Below are 18,325 nucleotides of genomic sequence, written 5' to 3' on the forward strand. Positions count from 1 at the left end.
AAAGGCACTTAGGCATTATCTAAAGGAGCAATTACTACTTGCTGAAAGTGCAACATATTACATAGACTTGCTTAAATAATCTCACAAATTACAGAAGACAATCTTAAGTAAGTTCAATCTTGCTTAAGCCAACATTTACTGCGAAATGGGGTCAAGAATACAATGGAATTTAATATAATTTGCTATGTAACTTCTATAGTATATTTGGAAGAAGAGTAAAAACATATGGTTTAACTTTCTGCAAATCTCTTTTTAGCTTTCATTCCTGGACTAAAGAAAGGTACAGTAGAAATAAACACAAAGCTTCACTAAAATGCATGTTTCACTTCAGAGAAAAATTGTTCATTTTTGTTTTGTGAACTTTTTTTCACCTCTCATAAAACATTCCAAAATTTAACTGCTTGCTTGAGATTTTAAAAAATGAACTGATATCTAAGAGAATATTCCTTAATTTGCTTATCCTCACTACTTGAATGTTATTTTTTTTTGCAATTTCTTTACATCAATTTTTATGTAACAAAATTAATATAATCATGTAGTCATGGTTTTGACTTAAAGTAGCTGCTTTCAAATTAAATATGGATTTGACTGTATTATTCTTCTGACCAGGGGAATATTTTCAACATCTCTCTGAGGGAATACAAAAGATTAAATATTATCTTCACTTCTTTCCTAATTTGAACTCTAATTTTTCCTACTCTATACATGCTAAAGAAAATAGTTTCACTTCCATTTTTGTAATAGTATATAAGGTACACTCTTTACCAACATTTGTGGTATAGATTATTTGTAAGTCTCTACTAAGACAAGGCTAAGAAACAGCCAATATTTTTAAACATGAAATTTAAGCAACCAGTTAAAATGTATTTAATTTTATCTTTTGTTCATAAAATTTTAAGATTTTATTGGATACTCTGAATGCCTCATTTATATTTATGCTTACTTTAACTTCAGATTTCAAAATGGTCTTTTTATTGTTCTATTTTCCAAAACTATGATTTTCCTTTGTTAGTATTAAAACTACAACCAATAATTCATTGTTAATTCAAGCAATCTAAAATAATTACTAAAGTATAGCTCTATTATATTCTATATATTCTAATTAATTTCATCAATCCTCAAAAGTTTGAAAATTTAATGATATCTTACTCCTAATGTCCTTCAATCTTGAACATTTATATACATAATAAAATTAATGTGAAAATATTGCATATAGCCTTTTAACTCTCCAGTTCTTATGATTTTTTAGCTATTTCCCTGCAAATTTATGAGCTGTAGATATGGAATAGCATAAGAACATGTTTGTATTTATGATTCAAGTCAAATATGCATTCATTATTTCAAATTTGTTGTTTTCATTGTAGTAACTTCCCCTGAAGAATATATCATTTATAAATTTATTTAGGTTATGAACAACCTCATCTGCAAATATGCTTGTTCTGTTCCTTAATTTCTGTTCTGCAATAAGGCATTTTCCTACATATGAAAGAAATCATTTGATAAATGTTACTGTGTTACTGTGTCTGATTTATTTTACTTAGCAATGTGTCTTGATAAATGCTTCATAGATGTACTATGGAATAAAAATATTGAATATAAGTCAGGACCACATGGATTCTCATAAAACTAGTACAGCTGACTAGGTGAATACACTCAGTGAAGTCAATTAAGTATTCAAAGATTTCAAGTTTATGTTTCCTTTATTTTTCATTTGTTTCTTCTATTGTCTTTCATTTTTCTTCCATGCTCCTTCCATCTTTTAAAGATCCAGATAACTATGAATAGAATATATACCTGAGTATGAACTTTAACTTCTGAGTGTACTGAGATTACAGATATAAAATCTGGTTTATTTAGCACATACTAGACAAGCACTTGTCCAACTGTGCTCCTCCACTAGACTCATTTTAAGGATTGCAGTAACCATGTGTTCCTGGCATATAATAATATAATTAAAACCATAAAACTTGGCACTACTTAGTATTCATATATGTAATTAAAACATATGCTGTCTTCAGTAAACATTCGACATTCATGCCACACTTTCATATGCAGGTTCTATTATTTTTTCAATTTTTGAAATTTTATTTATTTATATTCCAGCCATTGCTCCTACTCAAAATACCACCTCCCTCAGTTTCTCATGCCATTCCCCATCCCCAATAACTCTAAGAGGATGCCCTACCCCCACCCTCTATCATTCCCCTTCCCTGGAGCCTCAAGTCTCTACAGGATTAGGATTAGGCATATCTTATTTCACTGAGGCCAGTTCAGGGAGTACTCTGCTATATATGTGCCAGGTGTCTCAGACCAACCTGTGTAAGCTTCCTGGTTGGTGACTCAGTCTCTGGGGGCTCCCAGGCATCTAGATCTCTGGAATAGTTGAGACTGCAGGTCTTATAAGATCAACTTCCCCTTCATCTCCTTCAATTCTTCCCCTAATTCAACCATTTAAATCCCCAACTTCAATCCAATGGTTGCATGTAAGTATCTGCATCTATCTCAGTCAGCTGTTGGCAGGGCCTCTCAGAGGACAGCCATGCTAGATTCTTGTCTGTAAGCACACTATAGCATCAGTTATAGCGTCAGGCCTTGGTGACTATTCCTCTGCCCCATGAGATGAATCCCAAGTTGGTTTGGCCATTAGACTGCCTTTCCTTCAGTCTCTTCTGCATTTTTGTCCCAGCAGTTCTTTTAGACAGGAACAATTTTGGGTCAGAATTTTTGACCGTGGTTTGGTAATCCCATCCCTCTACTTCGGGTCCTTTCTATCTACTAGTAGTAGACTCTTTGAATTTCATCTCTTTATTGTTGGACACTTTATCTAATATAACCCCATTTGAGTCTTGTGGAACTCTCACATACCACATTTCTGGGAATTTTTAAAGGGTACCCCCACCTTCCATACCAACCTGGACCTCTAGGATTCTCTCATATCCCATAGCACCCCTGATCTTGTTCCCCTTTTCCCCTCTCCTTTTCTTCTCCCAACCAGATCCCATCCTCCCTCTGCCTCCCATCTTTATTTTATAACCCCTTCTAAGTGGGATTGAAGCATACTTATTTGGGCCTCCCATTTCTTTAAACTTTTTACTGTCTGTGTGTTGGAACATGGGTATTCTGTACATTTTGGATACTATCAACTTATCACTGAGTATATACCATGCATGACCTTTTGGGTCTGGGTTACCTCACTCAGGGTAATATTTTCTTTTCCATCCATTTGTCTGCAAAATTCATGATGCCCTTGTTTTTAATAGCCAAATAGTATTGCATTGTGCAAATGAACCATGCTTTATGTACCAATTCTTCAGTTGAGGTACATCTGGGTTGCTTCAAGTTCCTGGCTATTACAAGTAAGTCTGCTATGAACATAGTGGAGTACATGTCCTTGGGGTATAGTGGAACATCTTTTGGGTATATGCCCAGGAGTGGTATAGCTGGGTCTTCAGCAGAACAATTTCCAATTTGCTTAGGAATTGCCAAATTGATTTCCAGTGTTGTTGTACAAGTTTGCAATTGTACTAGCAATGGAGGAGTGTTCCCCTTGCTCCACATCCTTGCCAGCATTTGCTGTCCCTTGAGTTTTTGAACCTAGACATTCTGACTGTTGTAAGGTAGAGCCTCAGAGTTGTTATGGTTTGCATTTCCCCGATGAGTAAGTATGTTAAATGTTTGTTTAAGTCCTTCTTGGCCATTAGAAATTCCTCTATTGAGAATTCTCTGTTTAGCTGTGTACTCAATTTTTTAATTAGATTATTCAGTTTTCAGTTAAACTTCTTGAGTTTTGTATACATTTTGGATATTAGCCCTCTATTAGATGTAGGGTTAGTAAACATTTTATCCCAATCTGTAGGTTACTAATTTGTCCTATTAATGGTGTCAGTTGCCTTACAACAAAAGATTTTCAGTTTCTATTGTTTAAATTTTTATGAGCTAGAAACTGAGGCAACATAAAATTGAATAGTAGGAGATTCAAAGTGTTAACATTTAAAGTTTTATGCCTGCATAATTCAATACCAGTACAATTATTTGAACATTGATCAGTAAAATATTGATCATAAATTATAACAAAATTTGTTCTTCAAATTTTGTCTGATAAATACTATGTATTTAATATGATCATTATGTAGTTGCATTTTGACTGCATACCAGGCTCAAAAGCCATACTATATTTGATTCTTGTTTGTAAGGCAAAAAAGTCATCTGCTTTTTAAAGTGTACCCATTGGTTTGATGTCTATGATTACAATTCATTTACTTTATATGTTTTTTGATACATTAATACAATATTCCCAGAAATAAACTAAGTCTTTTGGGTCTCAGTAAAACTTGAGGTATCTGCTATACAGCTAAATATTCATCTGAAATTGTATCTGACTTGAAATGATAAATTATGCCAAGGATTCTTATTTAGGAAAAAAATAATATGGAAAAAGCATAAATTACATCTAGGAGAGACTATAATACATGAGTTTTCTCTCATCTTCCTGAATTGCTTTATCTATATGCATCTGATTTCTTAGTTATTTAAGTCTGTGTAAATACAAAATGCAATTTATCTGTATGAAGGATAGCCATGAAGTTATTCCTATTTCAGAGTTTTAGACAAACAGTGTCCTTTAAAGAGTATCACATTTTTCATATGAAGGCATTAATTAAAATGTATACACATAGCTATTAAGTTACAAATTGATAGCATGGACCATACAATTAATCTCTTCTTACACATTTTATATCTCCCTCTGTTATCATGCTACATGACCAAATCAACTCAGGTTCTATTAGTTTTGTTTTAATTTACTAATAGTAAGACATGAATTATTATTGAAAAATATTTTCAGAAAGAGTTGTCTTATAAATCATTAGAACTTGAGTTTTAATATTTAAAAAGTTATCTTCAAATAATAAATGACAAAATAATTTTTCTATATTCACTAGAAATGTTACATTAACGGAGAAATAGACAAAACATGTCTCCTAATATAATTGTGTTGCTTGTTAATGGTTTTTGTAACAAAGGAAAATGAAAGCAATTTTGAAACTATTTATCATTCAAAAATAAACTAGAGAAGAAAACTAATTTCATTTTGGAGAATGTACACTTATTATATTCTAAAAATGGCTGTAATGTTTTACTCTTTTCATTCTGATAAAACTTTTGGTGAAGCATTGAGTCAGAATCTAACCTATGAAAGCAAAAATCTATTCAAACTTTGTACTTTGAATTTGTGTTAGACTTAAAATATGAATGTAAATGAAATAAAAGGCATTATTGATTGACATTTGCTTATTAGAAAATTTTAAATGAGCCATAAAATTGTGAAATTTCCAAATATGGCTATAAAATTATAAATATTATTAAAAGCCATTATTTTATGTTACAGAAATTATTAATGAATAAAGAACTTTGCTTTCTGCAAATTGTTAATTTAAAACTATGGTCACAGAATATCAAATTTTATATTATACATTTTTCCATATTTTTCTCAACACAGTCATATTGAAAAACAAAAGTAATTATAGATTTCCAGTAGTTGTATTATTAAAAATTAAAAAGAAACAGTCAAAATTACTTTTAGTAAAACAGTTAACAAAACATATCTCAGGTCTTACCATCATTAAACATAACTAACTAAAATTTATAAATGTTTTATTTCTTTCTCACAATATATATTGCAAACAAGTATCTGGTTTATGAATAGAAAACTCAATTCAAACCAGTCATGTTTTAAGTGTTAGCCTAGCTACTTGTGGCTAATAGTGATTAATTTGGTGAACTTTGAGACTGGCCACTATACACACTGTTTTGATTTTATTCCAAGATTAATTAATGGACAAACTAATAAAATCAACATTAGCACTGTTGAATGTGTACTTGTTCTTTACAGAAAATTAGCTTCCTAGGCTGTCATAATTCAAATAAATGAAATATTTGGGAACCCCCCTTCTCAAAACAAATAATGGTTAAAGAGAAATCTCACAATGCCAAAAAATAAAAAATAAATAAAAATTTAAAAAGGGTCAAAACAAACTGCTATCAAGGCTGAGTTACTGATTTAAATTCTTGGGACCTATATTGCAGAAACAGAGAAACTGACTACTGCAAGATGTCCTCTGACCTCTATACTTGCAATGTGGACTACTATTTTTACTCTGTTTGTATCACTGTTTTTTTGTTTGATTATTTTGTTTTGTTTTGTTTGGTTGGTTGCGTTTTGAAATGTTTTTATTATTTATTTTCTTTGTTTATATTTCCTGGTTTCCCCTCTGACAACCCCCTATCCTATCATCCCTCCCTCTGCTTCTAAGAGGGTGCTCCCCTAACCACCCACACAATCCCACCTCCCTGCCCTGGCATTCCCCCACACTGGGGCATAGATTCTTCACAGGACCAAGGTCCTTTCCTCCCACTGATGTCCCACAAGGCCATCCTCTGCTACATATGCAGTTGGAGTCATGGGTACTCTTGCATTGGTGGTTTAGTCCCAAAGAGTTCTCGGAGATCAGGTTGGTTGATATTGTTGCTCCTCTTATGGAGTTGCAAACCCCTTCAACTCCTTCAGTCCTTTCTCTAACTCCTCCATTGGGGATCCTGTACTCAGTCCTGTGACAGGAGCCTGATAAATCTTTATCCTGAGAGGCTCTGTCAGGGCCTGACAAATACAGAGGCAGATGTATTGCTGTTAAAGTGGATTCAGAAGATCAAAACATTTCTTATTCTTCAGGTGATAAAAAACACATTTCAAATATTATTGATATAATTTGCCATAATATGGATCTTGTATTAAGAATGTTCCTTTCTAAGAACAGTAAAAATATGAATCTGTTAAGTAGATTCCCAAGAAATTATGCAGTGCATAAATATATATTAATGGTGTTTATACTCAGTAGGCAACGTTTTTGGAACTATTAAAAAGCATATAATAAAATGCTGTGTGTCTAGTACAGCTTAAAGTATTTTTTGCCATTTGAAAAACACTTATATTACAAAATTCCCTAACTTAGAAGCAAAAAGTAAATAATATCTAACAGAGTAAGGAAATAAAATGCTCATTTAAAAGAAAAATATTCAACTAAATTAAAAATTCTTTATTTGCAAAACCAGATCTAATTATACAACTGTTGGTACAAATATGCAGAAGATTATTGGATATTGATATATAAGTGATACACTGGAAACATATTTACTGGATTGTTTTTTGCTTAGAGAAAGCAGCTCTTGAATATTTTGCCTGGCTTTAATGAATAACTCATTAAAACTGTTATATTTTTCTAATCAGTCAGTATGTAATCAAACAGAATGAAAGAATATAGACCTCGAGAATGGTCATAATTTCCAGTTATGAGCTAGTTTTGATTCATGACAAAAATTAAGGATACTGCTGGAAGAGATGGCTTAGCCAACAAATATGCTTAACTACCAATCCTGATGATCTGAGTCTATTCTTAGGAACTTTATTTTTCAAAGTGAAAACTGACTTCTAGAAAATATCTTCTGCCCTGCATAGTTGCAATATGGCCACATGAACATTCATGTGCATGTACATACCCAAGCTAGAATCCATACAAAATAAAAGAATTTACTAAAATTTTAAAATCCAGATATTCTGACATTCTATACTACATTGGGTTTTTTTTTGTAGACCCATGAATATGTTTTTGTTTATTTTTTATTGGATATTTTCTTTATTTATATTTCAAATGTTATCTGCATTCCCAGTTTCCCAGCCCCCCCAGAAACGTCCTACCCCACCTCTCCCCCTGTTTCTAAGAGGGTGTTACCCCACCCACCCACCCACTCCTGCATTCCTGCCCTCCCTTTACTCTACATTAGGGCATCCAGCCTTCACAGGACCAAGGGCCTCTCCTCCTATTGATACCAGATAAGACCATCTCTCTGCCACATGTGCAGCTGGAGCCATGGATCCTTCCATGTGTACTCTTCGGTTGGTGGTTTAGACCCTGGGAGCTCTGGAAGGTCTGGTTGGTTGATATTGTTGTTCTTCCTATGGCATTGCAAACCCCTTCAGCTCCTTCAGTCCTTTCTTTAATTCCTCCATTGGGGACCCCATGCTCAGTCCAATGGTTGGCTGTGAGCATCTGCCTCTGTATTTATCAGACTATAGCAGAGCCTCTCAGGAGACAGCTATATCAGACTCCTGTGAGCATGCACTTCTTGGAATCCACATAGTGTCTGCATTGTGGACTGTATATGGGATGGATCTCCTAGGTGGGTCAGTTTCTGGATTCCCTCTCCTTCAGTCTCTGCTCCACACTTTGTGTCCATATTCACTCCCATGAGACTTTGTTCCCCTTCTAAAAAGGACCAAATTACCCACACTTTGTTCTTCCTTCTTGAGCTTCATGTGGTTTGTGAAGTGTACCTTGTGTATTCTGAGCTTTGGGGCTAATATCCACTTATCAGTGAGTGCATACTATGTATATTACATTATTTTTTAATTGACAATATTTTCCATATTCTTTATTCTGTTCACAGTTTCTTTTTTCTTGTCTCCTCACACGTCAACCCAATCTCCTCACACAGTTATGTCCAAATCTCCTTTATGACTATCTTTAGAAAGTAAACAGGCCAACTAAAGAACCAGAATAAAACAGAACAAAAAAACAAACAAATATAATAATAAACTTATTTAATATTTATTCATCATCTTTTTCTGTCATGTACTTTAGTATACATTTTCCTCATTCCTTGTTCTTAAAACATATTGTTGTTTTCAAAATGTATTTTAATAGATCATAAATATTAAGAAACAATAAAATATTGTCAGCTATATGATAGACAAACTCAAAAATCATTACTTAAGATATTTAATAAGGTTACTTACTTTAGCTTGTAATCAAGTTATGTAATATTTCAATGCCTTTTCTATTTAAATCGTCTCATTGTTCAAACCTGGCCTACTTCATCATATACCGTGTTCCATTCTATTATACCCTTCCCAAAACAGAGAATAAATGCAGAATAGACTAGAAATTTTAAAACACACAATGAAATTCTCTAAAAACAACATTTATCTAATTTCACATAATTTTATTCATTTTGAAATTAAGATATGCTTAAATTTTATGTGTTATCTCATAAAATAAGCACTATTTTTAAACATAGATAAAACAAATATACTTCTCATATATGCTTGAACTCACATTTTATCATTTCTTACAGCTTCAGAAAAACACACTGTGTTATTTTTACTGTTACTAATTTGTGGTCTATTCTAAATTCATATGCCAACTATCTATAGCAATTGTGAGTCAGAGTTAGAAGAACATGGTTGAAGAATACACCACTATAAATCTATAGCACCAGTGGGTGTAAAGTTGAAATACTTTCAGAACTTAAATTAGCTTCACAGTTCTTTCAACATTTTGAGGGATGCTACAAGGTTTTTTCAGAAACTTCAACAAAATTCTATGAAAGGAAAACAATGCAGGGAAAGTTCCTCATAAAATGTAAATAATAGACCTATGTTATCACTAGAAGTTATTCCTAACATTGAAATTTTACTTAGGTGTAATTTTTTATTTCTTTCCATGTTATTTTGTATATTTGTATATTTGTATTATTTTATTTTTTCTATTTTACTTTTAAAAGATATATAAAATCATGTGAATAAAGTATAAAGTTATATCTCATATGTGTAAATATTACATAATTTTATATGAGATTAATTATATTGATCTCAATAAAAATTTGTCTTTGTATATAATTATACTATTAAGAATCCTTTCTCCTTGCTTTTTCTAATGTACAGTACATTATGGTTTTCTATAGTCCCCACATTGTGTATTCCTCACAAAACTCTGTCTTTTATCTCACTATAACTTAGTGCTCATTGATGAAAATTTCCACATTTCAATTTCCCTTGACCCAGGGTAATTACTATTCTATTTAACTTGTAAGATTTTTTATATATATAATCCAGCCTCAACACAGGATCGGAATTCTCAACTGGAAGCAGGAATATCTGGAAATCGCATAATAAATATACACAGACTACTTTTTGGGGGGTACAAGCTGACAGGCAATTTTCAAGGTTTAAATCTCTCTCTCTGTCTCTCTCTCTCTCTCTCTCTCTCTCTCTCTCTCTCTCTCTCTCTCTCTCTCTCTCTCATTCACTCACAGCTTGAGGCTGTACACACTCTGCATTCTCTTGTGCTCTCTGCTTTTCACCTATGTGCTTTTCTTTTCTTGAACCCTCATGCTCACACACACCTCTGTGCGTTCCCCTTTCACTCTCACACACACACACTTCACACACATCACACACACACACACACACACATCACACACACACACACACACATACGCACACACACACACACACCACAGGCACTCTTCTTTCACTCTCACACATACTTTCCATACACGCCTCACATTCTCTCTTCCCTCACTCTTCCCATGCTCTTCTTATGCTCTATCTCATTCTTCACTTACTCCCCACATTCACCTCATATACTCCTCACATGCTCTCTACATGCTCTCTACTTGCTCTCTTGCCTTTCTCTTGCCCCAGTCTTTTATTGATACTCCAAAAGCAGGTTAAAAAAAAGACATTATACAATCATTGCCATATCAAATTGAAAAGAATAACCATGTCCCACAAAGAATCAAGAATTACAATTGTTCCCCAGAGTTTCCAGCTTCCCTATTCCCAGGCCTATAGCCTTATATTTCAAATGTTATCTGCTTTCCCAGTTTCCCAGTCCCCCAGAAACATCCTACCACACCTCTCCCCCTGTTTCTAAGAGGGTGTTACCCCACCCACCCACCCACTCCTGCACTCCTGCTTCCTGGCACCAGCATTCCCCTGTATTGGGGCATATAATCTTTGCAAGACCAAGGGGCCTTTCTTCCCAATGATGGCCAACTAGGCCATCTTCTGCTACATATGCAGCTAGAGACATGGGCTCTGGGGATACTGGTTAGTTCACATTGTTGTTCCTCCTATAGGCTTGCAGACCCCTTCAGCTCCTTGGGTACTTTCTCTAGCTCCTTCATTGGGGGCCATGTGTTCCATTCAATAGATGATTGTGAGCATCCACTTCTGTATTTGCCAGGCACTGACATAGCCTCACAAGAGATAGCTATATCAAGGTCCTTTCAGCAATATCTTGCTGGCATATGCAATAGTGTCTGTGTTTGGCGGCTGATTATGGGATGGATCCCCAAGTGAGGCAGTCTCTGGATGGTCCATCCTTTGTCTTAGCTCCAAACTTTGTCTCTGTAACTCCTTCCATGGATATTTTGTTCCCTATTCTAAGGAGGAATGAAGTATTCACATTTTGGTCTTCCTTCTTGATTTTCATGTGTATTGTCTTTAGACCTGACTAAATCACTTCTTTCCACTCAGATTGTGGAATTGGTTCCCAGAAACTATTATTAATAGTATATGGTTCTCTTGTTAATGATGGTTGATTTTTTTTAGCTCTTAGAAATTACCATTGATTGTGCCAGTAAAGCAAAGTTTTCTCTTCACTGATACTGGTTACTTGTTAAGCACAAGAGTATTCACCTCTAGATGACCAAACAATCACAAATTCTTTATACAAAATATCACACTTATCAATAGACTATTTGGTTAGTTTCAAATTTCCCTTTCAAATGTTGCCAGCCATGTATCCACATTTGAAACCAGTCAAAAGTTTAAATAGGCAAGAAAGGAAACATATATGAAATATTGTGAAAAATAAAGCACAGATGAGTTTAGCAGCAAAGTCTGTGGATATGGCTGTCATGAGAATCACATCACTTCTTTCTCTGTTATTCTCTTCTCTGTATCTTTCAAGAATGTTGAATCTCAGGAACGTGAAATGCTTTACTTGGATGCTCAGTTTTTTGAGAATTTAATCTGTTATAAATTGTACAAGATGAATACATATATATAGGCATTTAAGTAATCCTAGATATAAAAAAGTTACTAGAAAAAACAAGTAGGATCATTTGTACAGGTATAAGCTCTCTTGGTGAAGTTCCTAAACTATTTATTTATTTATTTATTTATTTACCTATCTTAGTGGTGATGCAACGGGTTGATCACTAGCACCTTGTATTCTATCCATCCTACTTGGAAGGGTCTGAGCCAATCTAAGAAGGATTAATCATTTAAAAAAAATCCATATATTATGACTATCGGTTAACAAGCACTAGCATCTGTCTATTTTATCTCAAGAAATAGAGCAGGCCCACCTAATATTCTTTTTTTCCTCTGTTGAGGGAAGTGAATGTTTGTCAGTTCTTCCATGAGTTAATCTTTTGACTAATAATCGTATGTTTCAATGCCTTATAGTATAATTCCCCTGGATTGTTCATTTACCTTAAAGCAGGTTTGGCTGTTTGGGTCTGCCTTACTTTTCCATATAATTTCAAAAACATATTTTTTTCAGGTTGAGTACAGAATATCATTTTTATTTTACCTACTATGACACTGAACATATAATTCTTCTTTGTGCATTAACAATAGTTCCCATCTATGAATACAGGCTGTCTTTTCAGTTCATGTTTTCCTTGGTTCCTTTAATTACCTTTTGAAATATAACTTTCACATAAGTGTATTGTTATATATTTTAATCTTTTATTTTATTTGCAATTATAGATTAAATTACTTTCTTGAATTCTGTTTCAGATAACTCAATAATACCATGTAACCATAGTGCTAAATTTTTGTGCTATTTTATGGTCAATAATTTTCTTAACTTCAATATTAGTATAAATAGATTTTCATATATTTGAGAAGTTTTCTATATCTAAATCAGTCCTGTCATCTTGTGAACAGTGAACATTTCACTTCATTTACCATTTTCCCTTATTTGGAATAGCTCTTCCAACTTCATGTTGAATGGTGGAAATAAAAACAAATTACCTTTATTGAGTGAAATAATATTTTTCTATACCTAATTTGTTCAATTTATTTCATAATAAGGAGATATTAATTTTGTTAAGTGTTCCTTGATCAAAGAAGGTGATCATTTCCCCATCATTTTTGATATACTAAAACTACGCATTTTTTTTATATATATTGCTATTATTCGGTCCCAGGTTGAAATCCAAATTGACTACATTAAATAAAATTCTAATGTGAAATTGGGTTGAATTTCTAATATTATTTTGAGAATCTCTACATTCATTATCATCAAGGTTATTGGGAAATAGTTTCTTACTTTTAAATAATATTCATTACAGGAAATTTAGTGATTTAAAAAGAAACAAGATTGTGATTTTTGACATTCTAAGCTACAGATCATTTAAAGGAAGATTCAAAGTTTTAAGAATGTATGTTAGTTGGATCTTATAAAACCATATTTAAAAAAATAATTTATATTCATGTTTATACATTTAATGCTTACTTCAGCAGAATATATTGATATATTTATACACACATTATATTGACTATGATTTAGCATATTATATGAATTTTAAGAAATATTACTGAAACTATTTCTTTCAATTTTGATTTAGATAACAATTTTTAATAAAAGGAATCTTCCCTTTTAATGCTTATTTAATGTATTGCTAAGAAAAATATTAAAATTTCTGCATATTTTCTTGGTATTGTGTATCCTGAGAAATTACCATAGATCATATGAGTAATTTAAATAATTGAGTATCATCTTTTCTTTTTTCATTTTATGTATTTTTTCCTTTTTTATTTTATTAATCATTCCATTTGTTTCCATCTCAAATGACATCCTACTTCCTGATTACCTCCTCCATTTAATTATTTTTATACTTTTTGAGAATTGTATACATGAGTATTCTATTTATACCATTTCTACCACATTGTCTTCCAAATACAGCACTTGCTGTATCTGTTACCCTATCTCTCTCAAATTCATAACTTCTTTAATTATTATTGTGAGATATATAAACAAAAGAGCCAATGTATGCTTGCATGTATATGAATGTGTTCACAACTGACCACTGGTATTAGATAACCTACTATGTAGTCTCATTCTTGGAGAAGAATTTTCTTCTTCTCTCAGCAGACATTGATTTTCTGTAGCTCTTCATCTAAGGATGAATCCTTTTGAGTAAGATATCTGATGGGAGAGTGTATCTTTAGTGTATTCCAGGGAGTTATATCCAGGGAATTGTACTGACACAGTTGCTTAAACAAGATCTGCATAATGAGAGCAACAGTTGAAATACAAGCATGGGTACAGAAATATCTCACAAGTACTCTTTTAAAAACTTGAGATTATAAATTAACCCTATCTCCCCCATCCTTTCCATTCTACTCTCCAAACCTTCCTACTGTCTTCCACTACCTTTTTCTTGCACCAGTTATCCAGTTCAATTCATACAATGATACGTTGATATATATTTTCAGGGTTGATCATTTCTTTCTTTCTTTCTATTCTTTAATCATTTTTTACAGTCCAGTCTTTATCCCCCCCCTTCCCGCCCACCCTCTGAATGTTTCACATCCCATACCTCTCCTACCCTCCTGTCTCCAAGAGAATGTCCCCACCTCTCATCCCCACCCCACCAGATCTCTCCAGTCCCTGGTACCTCCAGTCTCTTGAGGGTTGGGTGCATCTTCTCTCACTGAGTCAAGACCTGGCATTCTTCTCCACATATGTGTTAGAAGCCTCTTAACATCTGGTGTATGCTGCCTTATTGGTGGTACAGTGTCTGCATGAATGACTCCTGAATGACCTAACAAGCAGATTAAAGAGTCAGATGCAGATATTTACACCCAATAAATAGACAAAAGCTGGTGACCCCTGTGGTTGAATTAGGGAAAAGCTGGAAGAAGCTGAGGAAGAGGGCAACCCTATAGAAAGACCAGCAGCCTGAACTAACCTGTGTTGATCATTTCTTAATAGAAAATACTTGTTTCTAAAAGTTTACTGTCTATGTAGATGATCAATCCTTAATAGCATGTCTTCTCAAACACAGTGTTATATTATCAGTCATTATCTATTTAACCCTTCCTCTATTCAAGTATCAAATCTCTCAAGGGAGTTGATTTTTATAGTATTTTTCAAATAGTAGCATTGTTTTGAATAGTTCTAGTTGTTGTTATTTGATGCCAATATAATGCATAAGTAAAATTGAGTACCAGGAAATTGCCATTCATATTGATCATTGGAGTATCTTAGCTCTGGGAACATTTAAATATCAACTACACCTACCATCAGGAGGAAGTTTAACTATTATTTTGTTCTCTTATAATCTATTCCTTAAAATTAATTGCTTTTTAAAAAGGGATTGAGCTAAACTTTTAGGACATATTTTGCATTTGACATCTTTTCTATTGATGTGTGCAAGATATTCTCTCTCTCTCTCTCTCTCTCTCTCTCTCTCTCTCTCTCTCTCTCTCTCTCCCTCCCCCTCCCCCTTGCCCCTTCTGTCTCTCCCCTCCCCCCTCTAAAATCTTATTGTTTCCACAAGAGAATTTAAACTTCTGATTAACAATGAATAACCATGTAAGGTATAACAATATGTACCTGAAAATTACTACTTGAGGAAATGTTCCTCTTTCATGGAAAATAGTTCATATTTTTGCTATATCATAAGAAATATTTAATTATCATTGTAATATGGGTTTCAATGACCTCCAATGTTACCACCATTTGATTTTCTAAAAATTTAGCCTGAATTACCCAAGGAAGTTTTTTTTTTCTCATCCTTGCTGCTATTCATACTGTGGTCTGGATTCTTCTATGCCATGGGGAGTTTTGCTACAAATTTTAATAAGACTGATGTTATTACCTTCAGTGTCTTTAGGTTTATATCAACAGTAACTATATCACATGTTCAAGTTATATCAGTCATAAATGTATCCAGTCACTGCTAAATGGCTATTTGAAAACAAATTTGTCTTTTTTTTTAAAAAGTCACTTATGCAATGCCTAACTTTTCTTTCATCAGAGTTAAAATAAGATAGCAATGTTGCTTCTTAATTTTGAATTAGGGATTACTAAATATTTTACACTTTAACAGACAAAATTATTTCTGTGTATAAAAATATCCCATAAACTTCATATTTTAGAATAATTAATTATAAATGGTATTAAATTCTTCAATTTGAAAATGTGTGTGACAATCAAGACAAATTCATTTAGCAATTTGATGTGCTTAATGTATGCTAGATTAAGAATTAGATTGTGTTAGGAATAAGATTTCAGTAGAAAAGTATAATGTCATTTTTAATTTCTGAAAACATTTATAAGCATAAGTATACACTTAAAATTATACAGTAAATTACGGTATATGTTTGAAAAGGTTTTTCCTTTGTATGGAAATAGAGGATAATGTTAATGAGTAAAAATTTTCTCTAAGGATCTGTAATATTGGCAAATTAATGATGTGTGCACACTACTGACAAGAACATTTTTCCTTCAATAGACACCTTATAATGCTGTGATTGGATTGCCACCCAATTAATCTCAATTCCTATCAGTAATAATTAGGTTTTGTCATTTTTCATTACAGCTGTATCTTTTGACCATTGTCTTGACTAACATCACTTGGCAGTAGGAGTTTCTATCTAAGCTGGGGGAAGATTTATGAAACATAAGAAATTAGAGAGTTTGCACTGTGGGCAAGATTGTAGTGTCTTAAGTGTTAGTGAAGAAATTTCTTTATCAAATTAATTGGAAATAGTCTTAGTACCATCTCAACTCTATGCTGTCATTTTAAGTTCTTCACTCATGTTTTCCAAGTAGCTATGAGTAGTACTATGCATAAAATGAATTTTCTACTTTATCATGATGAATGATGTTTTTGATCTCTTCTTGGATTTAGTTTGTGAGAATTTTCTTGAGTATTTTTGTGTTATTGTTCATAAACAGAATTGGTATGAAGTTCTCTTTCTTTGTTGAATCTTTGTGTTGTTTAGTTATCAGGGTGACAGTGGCTTCATGGAATGAATTTGGCGATTTTTCTTCTGTTAATTTTTGGGGGAATAGTTTGAGGAGTTTTGGAATTAGTTCCTCTTTGAAAGTCTGGTAGCATGCTGCACTGAAACCATGTGGCACTTGGGTTTTTTATGACGGCTTTTATTTCCTTAGAGATTATGGGACTGTTTAGACAGGTTACCTGATTTCGACTTAACTTTTGTATGTGATATCTGTCTAGAAAATCATCCATTTCATGTAGATTTTCCAGTTTTATTGAGTATAGGTTTTTGTAGTAGGATCTGATTATTTTTTTGAATTTCCTCCAGTTCAGTTGTTATGTCTCCCTTTTCACTTTTGATTTGTTAATTTGCATACTGTTTCTGTGTTCTTTAGTTAGTGTGGTTTAAGGATTTATATATCTTGTTGATTTTCTCAAAGAACCAGATCTTGAATGTTTTTTGATTCTTCGTATTATTTACTTTGCTTCTAATTGCTTGATTTCAGCACTGACTTTGATTATTTCCTGTGGTCTGCTCCTCTTGCATGTGTTTGCTTCTTTTTGTTCTTGAGCTCTCAGGTGTGATGGTAAGGTGCTTTTATAGGATCTTTTCAATTTCTTTATAAAGGCACTTAGTGCTGTGGATTTTCCTCTTAACACTGCTTTCATTATGTCACACAAGAGATGGCTTTCAAGACAGTGATTTGAAATTCCTTATTGTAATTCTTATTCTAAGAAGGTGGCACCTGAATCTTCATGGGAATTATTTCATACACATGCTCATCTATGTACCTGTTGCAAATGAACAGATACAACTGCCTAGTCTCTGAATAAAGATTCTAACCCACATTCAACTTTGTAAAATATATTGTCTAATAACATTATTTTATGTCCAAACTGATAATTTGACTTCACTGACTCAGACTATGAGTATCAGTATTATATTACTTTGATTTTAGTATAATAATGCACAATTTTAAATGTTAATTGCTAGAATTTAATGAACAAAACCTAAGTGGAAGCTGGATGTTATCTGAAGATACACACATCAATGTGAAATGTTATCTTAAGCATTGATCTTCATGAAAGACATATTTATAATGAACCTGTCAGTAGTAGAACTTAAGATGGATGTCAGAAAGGGAAACTAGAGACCATACCTTTCTATTTGAGATAAAGAATGACAACTGCATATATACTGACATTGAAGTTGTGTGTATACTGTCTTAACTCAGTGATTGCTCTGGCTGATTTGCTGTAAGAATGGCATATCCTCCCTCTTCATTAAGCCATTCTTTTGGACATACCTAATTAACTTGCAACAATGAGGGAAATTAAATGTCCAATTTGTTTTCTTGTATAGACTTAGGGGATTCTAAGTGAGGAATTTTGATAGCCAAATGACATGATTAACCCTAAACATATCAAAGAAAGAAAGAAAGAAAGAAAGAAAGAAAGA

At 33.0% G+C, this 18,325-nt stretch overlaps 1 protein-coding gene across 2 annotated transcripts in view; it reads left to right on the plus strand.

The window, feature by feature from the left end:
* The window catches only part of Pcdh11x (protocadherin 11 X-linked), a 524,801-nt gene that overhangs the window by 450,091 nt on the left and 56,385 nt on the right, over positions 1–18,325 (plus strand). Inside the window, exon 7 of one of the 2 annotated variants that reach the window (XM_021187467.2) lies at positions 257–280. The exons of the other annotated variant lie outside the window; for it this stretch is intronic. Coding sequence (XP_021043126.1) covers positions 257–280 — 24 coding nt within the window. The remainder of the gene's footprint in view (positions 1–256; positions 281–18,325) is intronic. 2 annotated transcript variants of the gene reach the window in all.

The sequence above is a fragment of the Mus pahari genome, chromosome X (genome assembly GCF_900095145.1).
Source record: "Mus pahari chromosome X, PAHARI_EIJ_v1.1, whole genome shotgun sequence".
Taxonomy (NCBI): domain Eukaryota; kingdom Metazoa; phylum Chordata; class Mammalia; order Rodentia; family Muridae; genus Mus; species Mus pahari.